This window comes from Pteropus alecto, unplaced genomic scaffold, assembly GCF_000325575.1.
Source record: "Pteropus alecto unplaced genomic scaffold, ASM32557v1 scaffold269, whole genome shotgun sequence".
In the NCBI taxonomy this organism is placed as follows: Eukaryota; Metazoa; Chordata; class Mammalia; order Chiroptera; family Pteropodidae; genus Pteropus; species Pteropus alecto.
Window position 1 is genome coordinate 1,738,008 of NW_006443566.1, and position 20,111 is coordinate 1,758,118.

The following is a 20,111-nucleotide window of genomic DNA, read 5'->3' on the forward strand; positions in this document are numbered from 1 at the left end:
GGGAAAGGAAAAACAAACCTGAATCTTCTCCACTGCACATTCAGAATCCTTTTGAAACTTCACTCAACATCAGCAAAAATGTAAGTCAGAGCCAGCTGCAAAAATTTGTAGATCTGGCCAGAGAAAGTGCCTGGATTTTAGATCAGGAAGATAAAGATCACCCTTCAAGTAATCAGCTGTGGGGACTGGCAACTCTGCTGCTACCTTCTGTAGCAAAGAGTATGTCTCATACCAAGAAGAAAAAGAAGCCTGCAAGTGAAAGAATTAAAAACTTGTTGGAATCCATAAGAAGTAGCAGTACAGAAAATTCCAAAAACACCGTTGGGAAAAGAACAGTGAATACTCAGGCGTAATGTACTTTGCTTTAAGAGCTGATTTTATCCTATAAAATGATCTTTGGACGACCTGGAAGAACTGATGTGGGACTTTCACACATCTCAGCTTTGATCTGATGTCTCTTTTCACGATCTTCGGTCTTCTCACTGGGCCCTTTACCTGGTTTGAAGTTCTGGGACGTCTTCAGGCTGATCAGTCTGCTACCCAGTGACATCTTATTAAAACAGCAGCCACAAGGAACAGGTGAAAGAAGATTGGACTATACTTTAAATAGAAAAACTCTACAAAGTGAATGGTAAAAAGCAGTTTTAAAATCACACCATTGTCGATATCCATGTTAGTTCCTGGGTATGTCAATGAATACAATAAAGCTTCAAATTTTGGTAGTACTCTTTAGTGTGTATTTTTGTATTCTTTAAGCAAAGTGCTCGTATTTACATATAAATTAAAACAGGTTGGTAATGATTTCAATGAATCTTTGTGTTTTTAAAAGATGTGAATGCAGATACTTCAGTCACTACATTCTAGGTATTCTAAACCATACGGTACATTTTAAATATTATTTTAAATATTATTTAGTTAACTTTACTATTTAAAAAAAATAAAACCCTATTTCTGTTAATACGTGTTATTCACAGTAGTCCTTCACTCCTCTTTCAAGAACTCCTTTCTCCCTGTAGGAAATAGATACGTATTGAAATATAATTTCATTAAATTCCCTGTGGGGTAACTTCCAGTTAAAGAGGCAAAAAGCTTAGTGTTTGAAAACACAGACTTGAGCCAGACTGGCTTCAGGCAAATTACTCAGTCTCTCTGGTCCCCAGTTGTTTCACCTGTAATGCCTGTTTCACAGGTTGTTGTGAAGATTGAGATAAACAGGTGAGTGCTACATCAAGAGCCTGACACATGATGCATGTTACTTTTCTTTAGCTATTAATTTTTTTGTGTATATGGTATATGATTATTAATTGTTGCTCAAAATTCAGATTTAGAGTATGTAATGGTTTTCAAAATAGTTTCCCATATAAATTTTAGGGCAGAAACTGGAATGAGCTCTGCTTCAGATATTTTGGGAAGCTCACCAATAGAATTGTAAAGCAAGTAAGTTCTGTGCACAACCAACATCTGAAACCAACAAAAGGTAGCAGTATTCTTTTATACAGTGTTTTAATTTAACAGCCATTTCTCATTTGTTGTTTAATTTGGATTCTGTTGGGCTAGATATCTGTATAAAGAAAAAGTTTTAAAAAGTATAAATATTTAAGAGTTTCTAAATGGGATGATTTTTTTCTGTTTATTATTTGGACATTTTCTCTTTTAGAGGTATTAAGTCTAAAATGGTCATATAAGTACATAAAGTAGTATATGTGTTAGCATTTTTTCTTTTTTTTTTTTTTTTTGTAATTTACAAGGCAACTTTGACACCATAGGTCTGTTTCACTTTTCAGAATGAGATTTAATTGTGATAAATTTTAATCTACAACGGTCTTTTAATACAAAGTTTTAATTTTAGTTAACTGAATATGGACTACAAACTAATGTTTTCTCATAAGTTTATTTTATCACATTCTAAAATTTTAAAAGATAGTTTTTATTACATCTTACGGATAATCACTAATTTCTTGTCGTTGCCATTTCTTAAACTAATAGCAACAGTAAAATAAGGAAAAATTTTCAAAGTTTTTCTTTTCTAGCTATTAATAGATTTCCATTAGCTTTCACCTACAATGAGTTTTATTCAGTGTGTTAAAGTAATTTTGATATGAACCTACCTAGGTTAGGTTGATTTCAGTTACATATCATTCTAGATTTTATACCCACAGTTATAATTCCTGGAGTTATTACCTATCTTTAGGAATTGGCCAGTGTATAATCCGTCTCATTCACAAACCTTTAATGATCATAGAGGAAAAGAGAGAATAAAGACAGTTGAAATAAGACTTTCTTCCTGCTGCCATTTCCTACTTGCCTTTTCCTTTTGCTCTGGGACTATAGATGAGAACAGAATTCAATGATTTCGTGTTCTTAGAAATTCCTTGGCTTTAAAATTAGTTTTACTTAGTTTCTTACAGCCTACTGGTTCCATAATAGGGAATAGCTACATTTGCATGTATAATTTAAGCCAACCCCGTGAACATCTGCAGCAAACCCAGCAGAAAGAGCAATCAGAAAGAGCCATGGCAGCTGGTCAAGGTAGCAACTCTCCACTTTGCAGAGTTCAGAATTCAGTTGGTGAATACCTGTCATTGTGTTTCTATTCGGTTCCTTCAGGAAATATTGTAGGTGTGGCACATTCAAAATACTGTAGAAATGAAGAAAGCATTTCTCCCTGAGATGATCAGAAAAGGCTTCATTGAATAGAGTAGGGTAGGTCTTGGAAGGGGTGGTAGGTAGACAGAGGGCGAGGCACAGGGATTATCGTCTGGGAAAAGAGGACAGTTTTTTCTATGAGTCTAGAGAACTGGCAGTTTAGACAGGCCAGGACACAATTTTTTCTGTGATGCTCGAGGCAAGGTTGTGAAGGGCTGTGACAAGATGGTGAAGAACTGCCAGTGGCAAGTTAGTGAGGTTGAGAATATTTTCAGTGGTAAACTATTGAAGGTGTTTGTGTAAGAGAATAGTGACAAACAGTGCTTTCAGATGATTAACCTACTGATACCAAGCAGTTATAGACCACTGCTCTTTTTTTTTTCCCAGAATTGAGTACATAGGGCTCATCAAATTAGATAAAATTTGGCTGTTAAATTTTCCATAAAGGTCCAGAAGCTGACTCTCATATAACCCAGAAGAATCTTAATATTTAATAAGGAAGTAAAGTTTAAGTAGTTTAAAGCTATCATCAGGAAATTTGACATAATTTTATGTAAAATGTTATTAATGAGAAATTCTGTGTAATATATATTTGAAGAGGAATGAAAACATAACCAGAAATCACGTTTCACCTTGGGATAATGTTGGGAAATTTATACATGAAAGGGTTATTTTGGTTTTCATGCTGAGTTCAATTACTTGTGGATACATATTCCAAAAAATACAAACATTACTGCGTTCTTCTGGAGTTTCCATGGAGCAACTCCCAGAAAATGTCTATTTTAGATAGAATCTTTAATCTGAAGTATCTATAATACTGAACATATAAAATCGCAAGTTATTAAAAAATATACTATTCGTATTTTAAATGTGATTTCTCTGTTATCTGTGTGTACGTATATCCACCCACCTTTAGAACTCAGTGAAGTAAAAAGCTAGATTAAAGGCACTATTCACTTTTTCTGTCTATTCTTAGATGAATACTTTTAAACATTTTTTTCAGGGCACAGTTTCTAACCTCTTAGAATGTGGTGCTGCGACATTTTAAAGAGAGCATTAGAAAGAGAACTTGAGGAAATAAATGTTACACTATGAAGAATACATAGTATTACCTAACTTGTAATACTATTAGTAATTAGTAATACCTAATTCGAAACAGGACAAACCTAAGTGAAAAATATAAATTATAGAACATTATTTTTTTTCTGGGTTTATTGCGAAATATGGCACATTAAAAACTTACTATAATGGATGTTGTCAAATAAAACAGCAAATTAATGAAAAGATTATAGATTATGTCTATATTACATTCTGCATTATCAAAATTCTTTAACATGTTAAACTTGTTAGATACAGTAAGTTATATTTTTGAAGATTTTTCTATTAACAGTTATTGGTACTTGGCTTAAATTAATGCAGCTTAACAATTAGGGTTTTAATTAATATTTGCTAAGTTAACACATGGGCTTGGACAGTGGTGTAGAATAGCATATTGGCATGTTCTCTCCTTAAAAACTGTCTCAAAAATAGTAAAAGGTGGATTATGAAGCTGGCTGATGTCTTGCAATGGAATTTGAAACCAAAGCTTGATTTTTTTTTTTTTTTACTCCATCTAAAATGTGTTTTGTAATTCTATAAATATACACATCAATAGAAAACTAGTACAAACTTCACTTTCTTTTTCTTCTTTGGCAATTAATTTTGGTGTTTAGGACCATTTGGTGATTTAGAACCCACCATTCTCTAATTGAACCTACAGTAAGCATTTTTGGAGTCTCTGTGCTTGATTTTTTGGCATTACTGGTTATACATTTCAGTTAGTATTGAGTGGTTTCTTTCAGCTTTATATAATTGAGTTTTTTTAAAAAAGAACCATAACACCTTTTGCATATTTTTATATTTGATTTACCTTTTTTTCTTTTTTAAAGAAGTAACTAAAAGTAATGGCAGTTGCACTTCATTTATCTGTTGTAGAGTGGTAAGCTAAATTCAAATAAACACATTTTTCAGATAACATTGACTCCATAGTTTTGTCATCACCTTTGGGCATACGACTATAAATCATTATCTTAGTCTCACCCTCTAGAACTGCATCCTTATTGTGCACTGGACTTTGTGATTTAACTAGCATTGTTTACCCCCAATTCAACCATGTTAAATTTATTTTCTTTCCTAAAATTGGCCAACCTCATAATTTGCCTATTGCATTGTTTTCTGCTCAAATTCTGGGGTCCTTTTAGACTCCTTTTCCCCCCTCATTTAATGTATCTTTTTCTGTTTCCATCGCCATTAGCTTAGTTCATGTCTATTATTTCTTTCTTTATTAAACACAATACTAATGTATTAGCTCATTTCCCAGCCTCATGGTTTCTCTCCTCTATGTACTCATTTAAACCAATAATTTTCTAAGGAATAAGACTCGAGAAAGTAGATTTTAAATATTAAAAGTAGGTTTTAATATTAAATTGTTTGTTTATTGTAATTCTTAAGATATCTTGGAACTGTCAAGAGCCTTAAGGTCATTCTAAATATCAAAACATTTTTGTGCAGGCATACAAAATAGATACGGATTAAAGGTTTTAATTAGTTGAAAAGCACAGGATTTTTTTTTGTAACTTCCAAAAGGTATTCTGTTTATAACTCTACTGACTTCTTAACATTTTTAAACTTCTCTAATATGATATTTAATCCAAAAATATTGTTGCAGTGGAGTCATTCATTCAGTAAACTTATACCCATGCTTACTATATGCACCAGACACCATAAATCAAGACACACGACTTACTAAGAGATAGGAAAGGTTCGAATTGCTGGAATACTGATTTTTATTCTTAAATAGAAAAGTATAAGGGTAACAGTTCTGCGTAAGACAAAAGTAATTAAAACAGAACTTTAGGCTTGGTCAATGAAACATCCAGAAATATGCTCAGAATATATGTGGAAATTTGGTAATATGCTAAAGGGCAGCATTTTAAATCAATAGGAAGATGGATTATTCAATAAGTTGTGTTTGAACAACTGGTAGCTATTGGAAAAATGTAGTTTGATCTCATTGTCATTCTTACACCTAAATAAATTCCAAGTAGGTTGGAATTTAAATGTGGAGGGGAAAAAGTGAAATCGTAAACGAAATCATGGATAAGTATTATAAACTTGGAGCAGGGAAGCACTTACTTTAAAGTATTACATGCATTTATAAAAGAATACTGTTGGCCCTTGAACAACATGGGTTTGAACTTCATGGGTCTACTTATACGTGGATTTATTTTTCAATTGACTGGTACAGTTCAAACAGTATTGTTCAAAGGTCAGTGCCATTGGGAGTTGGGAATCTGTGAATGTGAAGGGCAGACATGGAGTTTTGACAATGTGGGTCGGAGCCCCTACCCCAGTGTTGTTCAAGGGTCAACTGCATATTGATAAATTTGACCACTTTGAAATGAAAAGGTATGCCACAAAATTTTTTTTTCTCATACTGATGAAAAAGAGCTAATTTTTCTAATAAATAATGAGCTCTACAAATCTATAATAGGCAAAAACAAAGGCAAAGATAGATCATTGAAGCAATTAAAATGGACAAGAAAACAGTAAAGATCGCCAAGCTTACTAATAATATATAAACTTTATTGTGGAAAATTTTAAACATAGGAACAAGTTAGCCGAAAATTACAATGAATTTGTATAATTTTCTGTCAACAACTACTGACAAATTGTCTTTAATTATAACCCTATTTCCTTACCCCTTCTATAGTATTTTAAGCAAATTCCAGTCATACTATTTCATCTGTAAATATGTCACTATCTCCAAAGATAGACTTTTTTCTAACATAATCACAAATCATTATCAAAACTAAATGGAACAAACAACAATAATTCTTTAGTATAATATTTAGTTAGTGTTCAAGTTTCCAGGTGTCTTATTGATATCACAATTATTTTTCCCCCAAGTACAGTTGTTGGAATCAGGATCCAGTTCCTATCTATATTGTGATTTTTTGATGTTTCTGAAGTCTCTTAAATCTTGAGATTTCTGCTTCATTAGTCTTTTCCCTTGCAATTTATTGAAGATAATGGAATTATCTTAAGATAATGGAATTCTTAAAAATTCCACAATTGTCTTAAGGAATTTCACATATCATGGATTGTGTTGATTATGTCAGCACATACGATTATGTGCCTTAGGATTGTTTGGCATTACTTAATGACTTAAAAATATTTTTTATCAGTTTTAGAAAACTTCTGACCATATTCTTTTATGTATTTTCTACCCTTTCTGTTTTTCATGATTTCTCTCCTACTATACCTAGTTGTTGTTGTTTTGTATGTTGACAAAGTATGCGAGAAACAGAGATTATTTCAAGGAAGGTGATGTTAATCTTCCTTCAGTTGATTAATTTTGCTTCGGAAAGGCAGTAGGGGTGCTTATGACCCTGGATCACCCTAATTGAGAACGGGCTTGAGATTTTAAAGTTGGATTCAATTCCAGATTCTAGTTCATCTTTACTCAGAGTGCGGCCCAGTCCAAAGCCAGGAGTGTTTACCAGGACCCCTTCTTGATAGGCCCTAAACTCCAGTTTTTGGTCTCCTTTCCCTGTGAGTCTTGAAAGCTCTGCTCAGCTCTGAATTTCTGAATTGCCTCATCAGCAAATGGACTGTGGGAAAGACAGCCCCAAATGCTAGGCTCACCTGTGTAAGTTTACTTGTCCACAGTCCTGTAAGTTTTTACTGCTGCCTTGTTAGCATTTGGCTTTTTGTTTTGCCCAGCTTTTCTAGTTGTTTTCAATGAGAGAGTTGATTATATTACCTAGTCTGCCATTACAGGAAATCACTGAGATCTTTGTGATTCTGCTTCTGATCGTGTGTGTGTGTGTGTGTGATAGGAATGATGTATACCGTTCATTTAGTTTGCTTTCTTGTAGAGAACTTTCAAATGCTGTCTCACTTGCCAAATATGTGTTGACTTGGGCTTTGGGTAACAGTGTAAATACGTGGCTGGAACGAATGCCTAGTTCAACACTAAGGAAACGGGGTACTGCAAATGTTGTTTTGTACTCTGCTTCAGATATCAGAATTACCAGCTTTTATTTCTGTTCCGTGATTTTCTCATAGACGATTTTGTACATGCCAATTCAAAGTTTATATTTATGCCATGTGTGAATGAGTGCAAGATTCCCAAATAAGAATAGAGAAAATATTTTCTTTTTTTAACCATACTGAGACACCTCAAATAACTATGAAATGCAATTTTCCAAAATATTTATCTGGGCTGAGACCAAGAAAGAAGCATTTTGGGCCAAAATGCTTCTCGAATATTTTATGATTTATAAGAAAGGGTGTAGGTCTACGGCCATGCCACCCTGAACATGCTTCCGTGTGATCTTGGAAGCTAAGCAGAGTCGGGCCTGGTTAGTACTTGGATAGGAGACCACCTAGGAAGACCAAGTGCTGTAGGGGTTAAAAAAAAAAAAAAAAAAAGGAAAAGAAAGGATGTAGAAATTCTCTTTTTAACTTTAAGCCTATGTTACCAGGATACATTCATGAACAAAATTTTAGTGCATTTTTACATCAGTGAAATAATTTAGGTGTTTCCCTCTTATGAGTCAGTTATTTCTCTAATGTTTCACTATTTCATATTTGTTTTTCTACTATGTTATCAGCCTATATTTTAGGTAAGAGAGAATAGCTGTCATTATTTTCAGTTTTCAACTTGTATTTATAATTTGCTACATATATTCTAGCATTAGTATATTGCAAAAGAGACTTTAATTCATCTTTAAATATTTAATAAAAATCATTTCTGAAAACCAAAATTATTTGATGTTTTTATCTTAATTACTCTGAACAAAATACTTCAAATGTCTGATATTTCAGGATGAAAGTTGTGTTAAGTAATATTTGAATCTAAATAGGGTTCAAATTCTTTAAGTTTCTTTATTCTAAAGCCCTGTGTAGTTCCCATTTTCTAAGCAATATTAGCTATATTTGATCTAGATGAAGAAAAATTTCACTATGATCATGTACATATCAGTATGTACAGTACCATCCTGGAATAAATTTTATTCATAGATTAATAAAGTATATGCAGCATGATTTAGGAAAAAATATTTTAGGGCATTAAATTTAGTTATATAAGTTACAGTCTTTTAAATTCTGTGCAATTAAAATCTACTTTGCCTTAAAAAAAAATTCATCACACTGGGAAATGTAGAGTGCCTGTTTTCCAAAAGCATGCCCAATTACACATTAAGGAGAATTTTGAAATACCAGTTTAGCCTTTCAGTTTAATGACAGTTTTCATCTAATTTTCTTATCAATACTTAAAAGCCTGAAGCGCACTCTAATATTTGATTTGGCTACATGTTTCTTGTAGTACCTCCTTGGTTCAAATGCAGTTCTTTTCTCTGATATGGAATAAACTATAAAGAACCTAACACAGTGCCTGGCACATATTTGACAATTGATAAACATTACTTTCTTTTCCTTACCCCTTCCCTTTTCCCACATTTTTAGCACATGATTTTAAGGGTATTGAGAAATAAAAATAGTCCCAAGAAAACTTTAAGAGCTCAACTTTCATTTAAATCTTTTTTTTTTTCCCTAAAAAGAAAGATGAAAATTAATGTATAATGTTATAGGTAGATTTCTGCGATGGCCCCCAAGAGTCCTGCCCTCTTGAGAACACATCGTGTATAATCCTCTGCCCTTGAACGTGATCAGATCTGTGAATGTCATGGAATTGTCACTCCCCTTGATTGGGTTGTATTAAACGGCAAAGATGGTGGTTGAATCATTCCTCTGATTATGTTAACAAGCTAAGACTCCTTAGCAGACTGGAGAGAGAAATTCCTGTTGGCTTTGAAGCAATAAGCTGCCATGTTTTGGAGGACCACATGGCTAGGGCCTGAGGGTGACTTCTAAGAGATGAGAGCAACCGTTGACAGCAGCCAGCAGGAAATCAGGGACCTCAATTCCAGCCAAAAGAAAATTGTGAGATAATACAGCTGACCCTTGAAGAACATGGGTTTGAACTTATATGTTCAAACATTAGTATATTGAAATATACTAATGTTAGAATATATGTAGCAATCCACAGATACACTTATATGTGGATTTTTTTCAATAGATATTTGGCCCTTTGTATCTGTGGGTTTTGCTTGTAGATTCAACCAACTGCAATCAATTACAATATTTTTGCATTCTCAGCTGTGGTTTCCCTGTTTGGTGTTCTAATCCAAAGCAGCTTTCAGAGGAAGAGACCAAGCATAGACATAGACACACACAATTATTTTCATTAAACCTAAAAAATATACATGTCCAAATTCATTTTTCTGCTATCTAATGTTTTTAGATCAAAAGGTTTTATTTTTTTAAAGAAAACTTAGAACCACATTTCCAGTTGTTCTGTTTCTAGATCAGTTAATTAGAATGCCTATTTTTTTTCCCCTACTACTGTAACTGCTGTAATTAAATCCACAAAGACGTAGTGCACACAGTAGGTGTTTTCTCGACACATGAAAAATAGCTTACTGGCAGTGGATACTTGTCATCACATTCAAAAGTAATTTTTTTCTCTTATAGCGAGAGAAAAGGTGAAAGATGACTTTTTTCATTAAGATCAGTATAAAAGCTCTTTTACAGTATGCTAGAAAAACTAGAATGCCTTTTCAGTTAACATTTGTCATCATTAAAATGGTTTTTTTAAAGGCCAAATAAATACTTTTTTTCTTGGACAATTATAAAGTTATTCATAGTTTAGTTTATAGAATGATAATTGGCAAAAAGCAAATTTTTCTAATAAAATCCAAATTGAATAGGTTAAAAAATTATAATGCTAAGCCATTATATGACTTATAGATGAGAACATTTTGACTCTGCTTCCACTCTAGATAGAGTAATGACTCTGCTTCCACTCTAGATAGAGTAATAAGGATTGGACTTACTCTCCCACTTAACTAAAATATCAGACAAACTGAAAAAAAATTTTTTTTTCATGCTTTCATGATGTTAGACATGAAGGAAAAGAAGTGAGCTTTGAGAGATAGGAAGGAAATGAAGCAAGCCCTGTTTTTCCCAGCTTACTGCCTTGAGAGCTTTCTAGTTGCAGTTCTGGGAAGAAACAAGACGACTTCCTGAATCAAGAAGATGGAGACCAAGGCTCTGTGATTTGCAATGCAGAATACTTGAGAAGAGGGAGGTATACAGATAGCATATAGTTGGATTTTATTTCTAACTAATTCTGCCATCTTTGTCTTTTAATTGGAAAGCTTAATCTATTTTCATTTTTAAAAATTACTGATAAAGTACTTCTGCCATTTGCTATTTGTTTTTTTGTTTTTTTTTTTTAATATGTCTTAACTTTTTGTTCCTCACTTCCTCCATCACTGCCTTCTTTAGTGTTTCTTTGTTCTAGGATACTAGTCTGATTCTCATATATTTTTCTATATGTTTTAAACTTATATTCTTAGTGGTTATTCTGGGGACTGAAATTTCCATCTTAAATTTATAACAATCTAGTTTGAAATACCTATTGAGCTTCAATAGTGTGCAAAATCTGTCCCCCTTTTATGTTAAAATTGTCACAAATTACATCTTTATACATTGTGTGCCCATTACTACTTTATGCGTTTATCTCATAAATCATATAAAATAAAATAAGAATTACAAAATACAATAATACTGGCTTTTTTGCTTACCCATGTAGTTATCTTTATTGATATTCTTTATTTCTTCATGTGGTTTTGAGTTATGTCTAGCGTCCTTTCATTTAAGCCTAAAGGTTCCCTTTAGCATTTCTTGTAGAGTAGGTAGGTCTACAGGTGACTAACTATACAAACTTTCGTTTACCTAGGAAAGTACTATTGCTCTTTTTTTTTTTTTTTGTATTTTTTTTATTTAGTTTCAGGCATACAGTACATTGGTTAGACATCTATATAGTTTATAGAACAATCCCCCCAATTGCTCCCTCTCTCCCCTGACCCTCCACCTAGCCAGCGTATTAATGCTAACTGCATTCTCTATGCCATGCTTCCCACCCCTGTGACCATCCATCAGCTACTAATTTGTACTTCTTTAGCCCTTCACCCCATTTCCCAGCCCCCCAATCCCCTACCCTCTGTTCGACACAAAATTGTCCACTATATTTGTGAGCCTGTTTTTGATTAGTTTGTTTGTTTTATTCCTTAGATTCTGCATATAAGTGAAATCATATAGTGTTTATCTTTGTCTGACTTAAATACCTTCTAGGTCCATCAAACCAATATCTTTTTTCATTCTCATCCTTTTCATATGAAGTAGGGGTGTTGTTTTCTTATCCTTTCAGCCACTCTGTCTTTTGGTTGGAGCACTTAATTCTTTTCCATATAAGGTATTTATTATTGATAGGAATGTAGTTGTTACCATTCTTTATTCTTGTTTTTGATACATGTTTTTTCTTCTTAAAGAAGTCCCTCCACATTTCCTGTAATACTGGCTTAGTGGTGATAAATTCCTTTAGCTTATTTTTGTCTTGGAAGCTCTTTATCTGTCCTTCAACTCTAAATGATAGCTTTGCTGGATAAATTCTTCTTAGTTGTATATCCTGGGTCTTCATCCTGTCGAATATTTTTTGCCAAACCCTTCTGTCCTGTTTCTTTTGAGAAATTAGCTGCCATTCTTATGGGTTTTCCCTTGTATGTAACTATCTGTTTTTCTCTTGCTGCTTTCGATATTCTTTCTTTGTATTTAACCTTTGGCATTTTAATCATGATGTGTCTTGGTGTGGGCCTCTTTGGATCCCTGATTTTTGGAATTCTCTGAGCTTCCTGGGGTTTTATGTCCATTTCCTTCACCAGGTTAGGGAAGTTCTCCATCATTATTTCTTCAAACAGCTGTTCAACATCTTGATTTCTTCAGTTACGCCGATCATATGGATATTTGAACCCTTAATAGTGTCTCATATGTTTCTTAAATTATTTTTATAGTCTTGGCATCTTTCTCTTGCCATTCCGATTGTGTGTCCTGATTGGTTTCTCATTCTCTATATAGGAAATTTGATCCTTTTCTTTATTCACTTTGTTTATTCCTTTGTTTATTCCATTTAATATACTTCTCATCTCAGATAATGTGTTCATTTCAGATTGGTTCCCTTTTATAATTTCCATTTCCATTTTTATGTTTTTTATCTCTTTGTTGAAGTTCTCAGTGAATTTAACTACACTTCCCAAAAGTTCATTGAGCATCTTTATAACCAGTGTTTTGAACTCTGCATCTGTGTGTCCTGAAAGGGGTTCAGCTGCAGGCCAAATTTAGCCCAAGCTTCTACCCCTCCAAGGCCACCTGTTAAGATTCAGCAAGGAATCCACACATGCTGTGCTTATAGTTGCCTCCAAAGGCCATACCAGAAACCGAGGCCAGCTGCCTCTAGTGTGAGTCTAGGCACTGCTCAGCAAGGAGCACCTGATTTGCTGAGGATACACCTGGATGTGGCTTGGGCGGGGCTGCGAGTTGGGGAAGGTGGAGTTTCAGGGAATCCTCTGGGCAGAACGACTTCTGTTATCCAGTTTGATGTCCTCATGACTATGGCACCGCTGTGTCCTGCGCACTGGTACTGGTGGAGGGCTCAACAGGGAACTATGGATACTGCCGAAGCTTCTGTACAGAGCGAGTCTCTCCTCGGTCCTCACTCGGACAATGTCTCCCTGTAAGTCCCTGGTGCCCCCTGCACACAGCTGAATTGGCACTGGTGCTCAGAGCGAGCAGGTCCATCACCGCGAAAATCTGCTCGTGGATGCAGCCCTTTTAAGAGGCATCTGCTGCTGCCGCCACCTCCGCCTCACTCAGCCACTCAGGACAGGCAGCCCCGCATCCTCACCCCGTCCTACCTTCTGCCATTGCAGGGTGTTTTCTTGGACTTCTCCCTAGTTGAATGGCTTTTTCCTCTAGATCCCAGGTGATTTTTCCTTTCCTTGCTGCTGCTCCTTGTTTCCATCACAACTTTGATTTGGTCGCCTGAGGGATGAACAGAGCCTCTATCATCTACGCCATTTTTTTTGTTGTTGTTGTTCCTCTCCTATTGTTTCTTTCTTTGAAGGATAGTTTTGCCAGATACAGTATTCTGGTTTTACAGGTTTTTTTTTTTTTTCTTTCTTTCTTTCAGCACTTTAAATATATCAGCTAAGGTTGGCTTTCATGGTTCCTGATAAATTATCTGTTAATCCTATTGAGGATCCCTTATACACAATAAATTACTTTTTCTTGGAGCTTCTGAGACTTTCTCTTTGGCTTTGATGGCTTAATTACAACATGTCTTGGTGGAATCTTTGAGTTTTCCTATCCGGAGTTTGTTGAGCTTCTTGGATGTATAGATTCATATCTTTTACCAAATTCGGGGAATTTTTAGCTGTTAGTTCTTCAAACATTCTTCTCCCTTTTCTTTCTTCTCTCCTTAGATTTTCATTCTGTATACATCAGCAAGCTTGATCAGGTTCCACAAATCTGTCAGGTTCTTTACTTTTTTCTTTTAGTTGAGGTATAATTGACATAATAATGTGTAAGTTTAGGTATATTGATTTGGTACATTTATATTATAATATGATTGCCATTGTAGCATTAGCTAACTTCTCTCATGTTGTATAATTGTTTCTTCTATGGTGGGAATAATTAATATCTAGTCTCTTAGCAAGTTTAATTATTATAATATACTTTTGTTGTTTATAGTCACTGTACTGTATATTAGATCTCCAGGACTTATTTATTTATTAGTTGTAAGTTTGTACCCTTAACCAACATCTCTCTCATACCCCTTCCCCAGCCCCTGGTAAACACCATTACACTCTCTGATTTTGAGTTCAATTTTTTTGTATTCCATGTATAAAAAATATACAATATTTGTCTTTGTCTGACATCTCACTTAGCATAATGTCTTCAAGGTTCATATATAGTGGAAGACACTCTGCTTATTTAATGGTGGATATTGTTTTAATTTTGCCAGTATAGGTTGCAGTTAGGATAAATGTGACACCAGAAAAAAAATGCTTCAAACATAAAGTAATAATACTTGGTTTTGAAATGCATCAATAAACCGTAATACATTTTTGACATAATATTCATTTTGATGTGTATTTCCTGGCATAAATATTCATTTATAAAGAGTTCATAGTTGTAATTAAGAAAACAATTTATGCAATTAATCTTGGATAAGAAAATTTAGAAATTAATTTAATAGTAATATTTGCTAATTTAATAGTAGTATTTACTGTGTGGATGAAACATAGATGAGGCCTTATTTTGCGAGTTGGGGGGAAGTGGCTTATGTCTCTTTCAGATTACTTCAATTTACTCTGAGATTTTAGGATACTGCTACATTGTAAAAAATATAAAATGCTATCAAATGATGATTAGTACTTATACAACTTCTTTGTTCTTTCTGTCTGAAATATCTTCTGATTCCTCTTCAAGCTTATTTCTGTGTTTTAGCCAAATGATTTTTCTTAAAGTCTAAACTAAAAATGGAAAGTTGGCCTGATTTATTTCCTTACCTATGCATCTAGAATTCGATTCCTTTATTTCCCTCATTTTCCACCTCCAATCCATCTGCATGTTGTGTGGACTGCTCTCCAGAACATAGCCCACATGTGTCTGCTTCCATCATCTCCTTACTGTTCTCTTCATTTCCAATACTAATTTCTCTCTTTACATTTACACAGAATAGTTAGTATCTTGGTCTGCTAGGGCTGCAATAATAAAGAACCATAGACCAAGCAGCTTAGACAACAGAAATATATTTTCATACAGTTCTAAAGTCCAGGAGCAAGATGCCATCGGGGTTGGTTTCTGGTGAGAGCTCTCTTTCTGGCTTGTAAATGGCTGTCCTCTCACTGTGTCCTCACACTGGGGAGAGAGAGACATCTCTGTTGTTTCCTCCTCCTCTTATAAGGACAACATTCCTATTAGATTAGGGCCCCATCCTATTAACCTCATTTAACCTTCATTACCTTCCTAAAGGCTCTATCTCCAAAGACAGTCACCTTGAGGGTTAGGGTTTCAATGTATGAATTTGAGGGGGATACAATTCAGTCCATAACAATTAGATGGATCTTTAAAAAGTTAAAATCAGATCATGTTTATTTCCTTGTTTCAAACTCCCCAATTGCTTTCCATCACCCTGAAAATGAAATCCAAATTCTTTAGCTTGACTTACAAAGCTGTATGTAATCAGGACTACCCATCGTTCTCAGGGCCATGTCACACGACTCCAGGAGTCATGGTTTCCATCTAAAAGAATCATTTATAAGCAGACCTTCATCTGTACCACTATCAATAAGTCTTGATATACTGTCAGGAAAGTTCTATGTTTGCTCATCTGCAGAGGCTGACGGACCCTCCTCACCCAATATTTGGTTCGAATGTCCAGACTGATGATGTCACTCAAACACTCCAAGAGGGTATGACAAGGTGTATTACTCACTTATTTGTGGTCTTCGAGGAGAGCAAAGGAGGCCTCCCAAGCAGGCCTTAAATGGCTTGAGAGAGCAAGGAAAGGGGACTGGCCTGAGTCTGGTGGTTGAGTGGGGCTGGAGTGGCTATGACAGGACCTTGCCTGGTTTGACTCTCCTACCAGCATCAAAGGAGGGAGTACTCAGCTTTTCTTTTCTTTCTTTTTTTTTTTTAAATTTTATTAATCCTTTTTTTTTCTTCGCCTACAGCAGCTAGTACTCCTAGGTGGTCTCCCATCCAAGTACTAACCAGGCCCAACCCTGCTTAGCTTCCAAGATTAGACGAGATTGGGCATATTAGGGTGGCATGGCCGTAGATCCAGCTTTTCTTATCAGCTTGTCCAGATGTGAGCACCAGGTAAAGAGGGAGGAGTGAGGCTTAGATGTTCTCTGCAATCAAAAATGTCAAAAATGGAGTCGGACTTCTTAATACACTCAGACTTGTTCTTCACACGGTCTTGACTCTTTAGCCCGTTGCTCTTCCATTTAATTTGAGGATCAGCATATCAAGTTTTATAAAAATCCCTGTAAGGGTTTATATCAGAATTGCATTGACTGTGGGTTAGGAGAATCTCTGACATCTTTAGGATATAGGGTCTTTCTGACTATTGAGTTGTTTCCAAGAACAGCGTGTATCTATCTATTTACATTTTTTAAATCTTTCAATAAAAATAATTTTCTCCAATCTTTTTGTAAAGTTTAGTAATAGCTATGTTACATTTCTGGTCACCTTTATAAAATTGTTATTAGAAATTCCATTTCTAATTGAATCTTAACTTTAACATATTGATTTGATATTCAGTGACCTTGTTAAATTTTCTCATCTTATGTGTAGATTCATTTGTCTTTCCTGTATAAAGAATAATAGCATCTGCAAATAAGGACAGTTTTTGTTTCTCTCTACCCAGTGTTAATACTATCAGTTTCTGTTTCTGGTCTTGCTGCACTGGCCAAACCCGTCAGTCAGTACTCCATTGAATAGATGTGGTGCTAGAGGGCATCCTGGTCTTGTTTGTGATCTTAACATGAATGTATTTCACTATTGCATTTGCTTTAAGTGTTTTATGAATGTCCCATCAGTTTAAGGAAGTTCTATTGTTTTCCTACTTTGCTAAGAATTTTTATTAATAATAGATATGAAGTTACCAAAACTCTTTTTTGCATGTTAATATGCCTTGTGCTTTTTGTTGAAAGCCAGACTTGATGTGCTGGATAAAAGGAATTCTGGTAAATAGGGTTTTAATGGTATAGTGGTAAAAAATGGGAGAATGGAGAGTGTCCTATAGTCCTATGATTAGATCTCTGTCTTACTTAGTAAGCTTTGAACTTCATAATGATCCTCATATACCCCTCCTCAACTCCCTCTGCCCCACTCAGGTGGGACAGGATGGCTAGAGAAAGTTGGAGTCGTGTTTTCCCCTTCCCCTACGTGGAAGGCTGGAGGGGGCTAGCTCTGGATATTTCCCTTTTCTTCCACGGATGGCTGGAGCTGGATGGAGTTGGTTATTTCTCTTCTCCCAGCTTAGTCAGGCTTAGATAAAACTCCCAATAGGTTAAGCTTTGGTAAACTAGTTTCTCTTGAGGGCAGGCCTTGTTAGGAAGGACAGAATGCTTTGGTATATTTCAAAATGTTGACTTTTCCCCTCTCCCTCCAGAAACAGCAGGGGATTTTTCTCTTTTGGAGGTTAAAAATCACAAAAGTCCTCCTCATAGAATTTGTAACTCTCAGACTTGTCCATACTGGACCTCTAGCATTTCATCAATTACAGTTTAGAATTTTTCTATTCTGGTCAGTACCATGGATGTTTCTGCTCCAGTAAGTTGTAATTCTCTGTATTTACCTATCTTTCTCTCCGATTTGGGGAGTCGGGCTGGGGGGAGCAGTTTGTATGTGACCTCAATTCTCTGACAAATGTAAGAACAGTTGATTTTCAGTTTGTTCAGCTTTTTACTTGTAATTGGATCTGAGAGATGACTTCCAAGCTTCTAATATGCCGGACTAGAAAACAGAAGCTGTTTATGTAATTTGATGCTATTTTTTTAAATTTGCTTAAAGTTAGAATTATTATACAAAATTTATCTTTATCTAGTGACTTTCTTTTGTCCTTAATAATACTTCTTGTTCTACTGTATTTTGTCTGATGTTAACCTCAGATTTCATTTGTGTGGTGTTTTACTGGTATCTCCTTTTCCATTTAAAAAATTTCAGTATTCAATATTTTCAATATTGCTGTGTCTCTGTGTTTTAAGTATGTTATCTATAAACAGCTGTAGTTTTTGTAATCTCATTTCTGTTTATTAACTTATGAGTTTAGTCTGTGGATGTTGATTGTGATTATTTATGTTTGAACTTGTTTCTATTCTTTGTTTTTGTATTTCTTTTTTTAAAATCAAATATTTGTTCTTTATTTTTTAAATTTAATTTACTTTTATCCACTCATATTTATACAGTATTTCTATTCTTTTAGTGGTTACCCTTATAGTTTTGCCACATATATTTAATTTATCAAAGTAAACTATCCCAAACCACATAAAACACTTTAACTTTGTTTATTCTCCTGCAGCTTGTATACTCTCATTACCCAATATTTTAATTCTGATTCTTGTTTAATTCTACAAATTAAACCTTATTTTATATAGATGGTATTTATATATTAAACATGTTTACTATTTTATATGTTCTATATTCCTTCTTGCATTTCAGAAATGCTATAATTTTCCATCTTTCATAGTGTAGATCTCTTGCTAGAATTCTATCAGTTTTTGACCATATGAAAGTATCTCTCTTTTACTTTAATTCTGGAAGGATCATTTTGTTTACTCCTGGAAGGTTATGGTTATATTCTCAGCATTTTAAAAATCTTGCATTGAATTCTAGTATCTGATGTTGGTATTGAACAATTTATTGTTAGTCATATTGCCAATCCTTCTGAGTGATGTTTTTCCCTCTAGCTCCTCTCTCTTTTCATTTATTTTAGAATTTTGTAGTCCGTTAGAACAGGTTTATGCATGTATTTTTCTTAAACTTACCCATCTTAGAACGTATTGTGTTTCTTGAATCTGTTGATTCATGTATTTTTATCAATTCTAAGAAAGTTTCAACAACTAATAGCCAAAATCTCGCTTCTTGATATCCTTGTATGTCCCTCCTCACTTTGAAATTGATTAGATATACGATAGATATTATCTTTTTTATCTTCCATATCTCTTAATTTCTGTGGCAGAACTAGCCATTAGTTCACATTCCCCAGTTTTCCTTGCTGTTAGTTTTGGGCTGAGTTCTGGCCAGTGGAGTTCAGGTAGACATAAAGTAAGCCATTTCTGTGCATAAAAATTTCCCATATAAAAACATAAACAAATATAGGCAAATTGAATTCAATAATAAAAAGTAAAATATATTATGACTAAGTTATATTTATAACAGAAATACAAAGTTGGTTTTACAATTTAAAATCAGAGTAAGGAAGAAAAAAATGTATGATCATGTCAATAGACATAACAAATTACAGCTAACATCATACTTAATAGTGAAATATTGAATGTTTTCTTCCAAAATATAGAGTACGGCAAGAATGTATACTACTAACATTTTCATACACCATTACCCTGAAATGCTTATCCAGTGTAATTAAGCAAGAAAATAGAAGTTTGAAAGTCACGGGGAAAAACTAGTTAAAGAAGTAGAGTCATGATAAGCTGCCCAAATTTGAGAAGAATTTTTATCAACAACACCCTGATTTGCCTAGTTACACAACATCATAGTTGGAGGCTTAAAGCAGAAGTAGGAATATAACAGATAGATGTCTCAATAATCAGTTGCATTTCTATACAGTAAAAATGAACAATATGAAAAGGAAATTAAGAAAAGAATTCTATTCGTAATAGCATCAAAAAGAATAAAATACTTTGGAAAAACACTAAACAAGGTGAAAGACTTGTATACTGAAAACTATAAAATGTTGCTGAAATAAAAATACAAATAGATAGAAAAAC

At 34.3% G+C, this 20,111-nt stretch overlaps 1 protein-coding gene and 1 pseudogene across 1 annotated transcript in view; one reads left to right on the top strand and one right to left on the bottom strand.

Annotated features, from left to right (window-relative positions):
* The window catches only part of MTPAP (mitochondrial poly(A) polymerase), a 27,447-nt gene extending 26,722 nt beyond the window's left edge, over positions 1–725 (top strand). The window contains exon 9 of the mRNA XM_006924175.3: positions 1–725. Within this exon, the coding sequence (XP_006924237.2) occupies positions 1–353 (353 nt within the window). The 3' untranslated portion in view covers positions 354–725.
* Positions 726–16,319: 15,594 nt separating this feature from the next.
* Positions 16,320–16,437, bottom strand: LOC112472861 (annotated as a pseudogene).
* Positions 16,438–20,111: the final 3,674 nt, after the last annotated feature.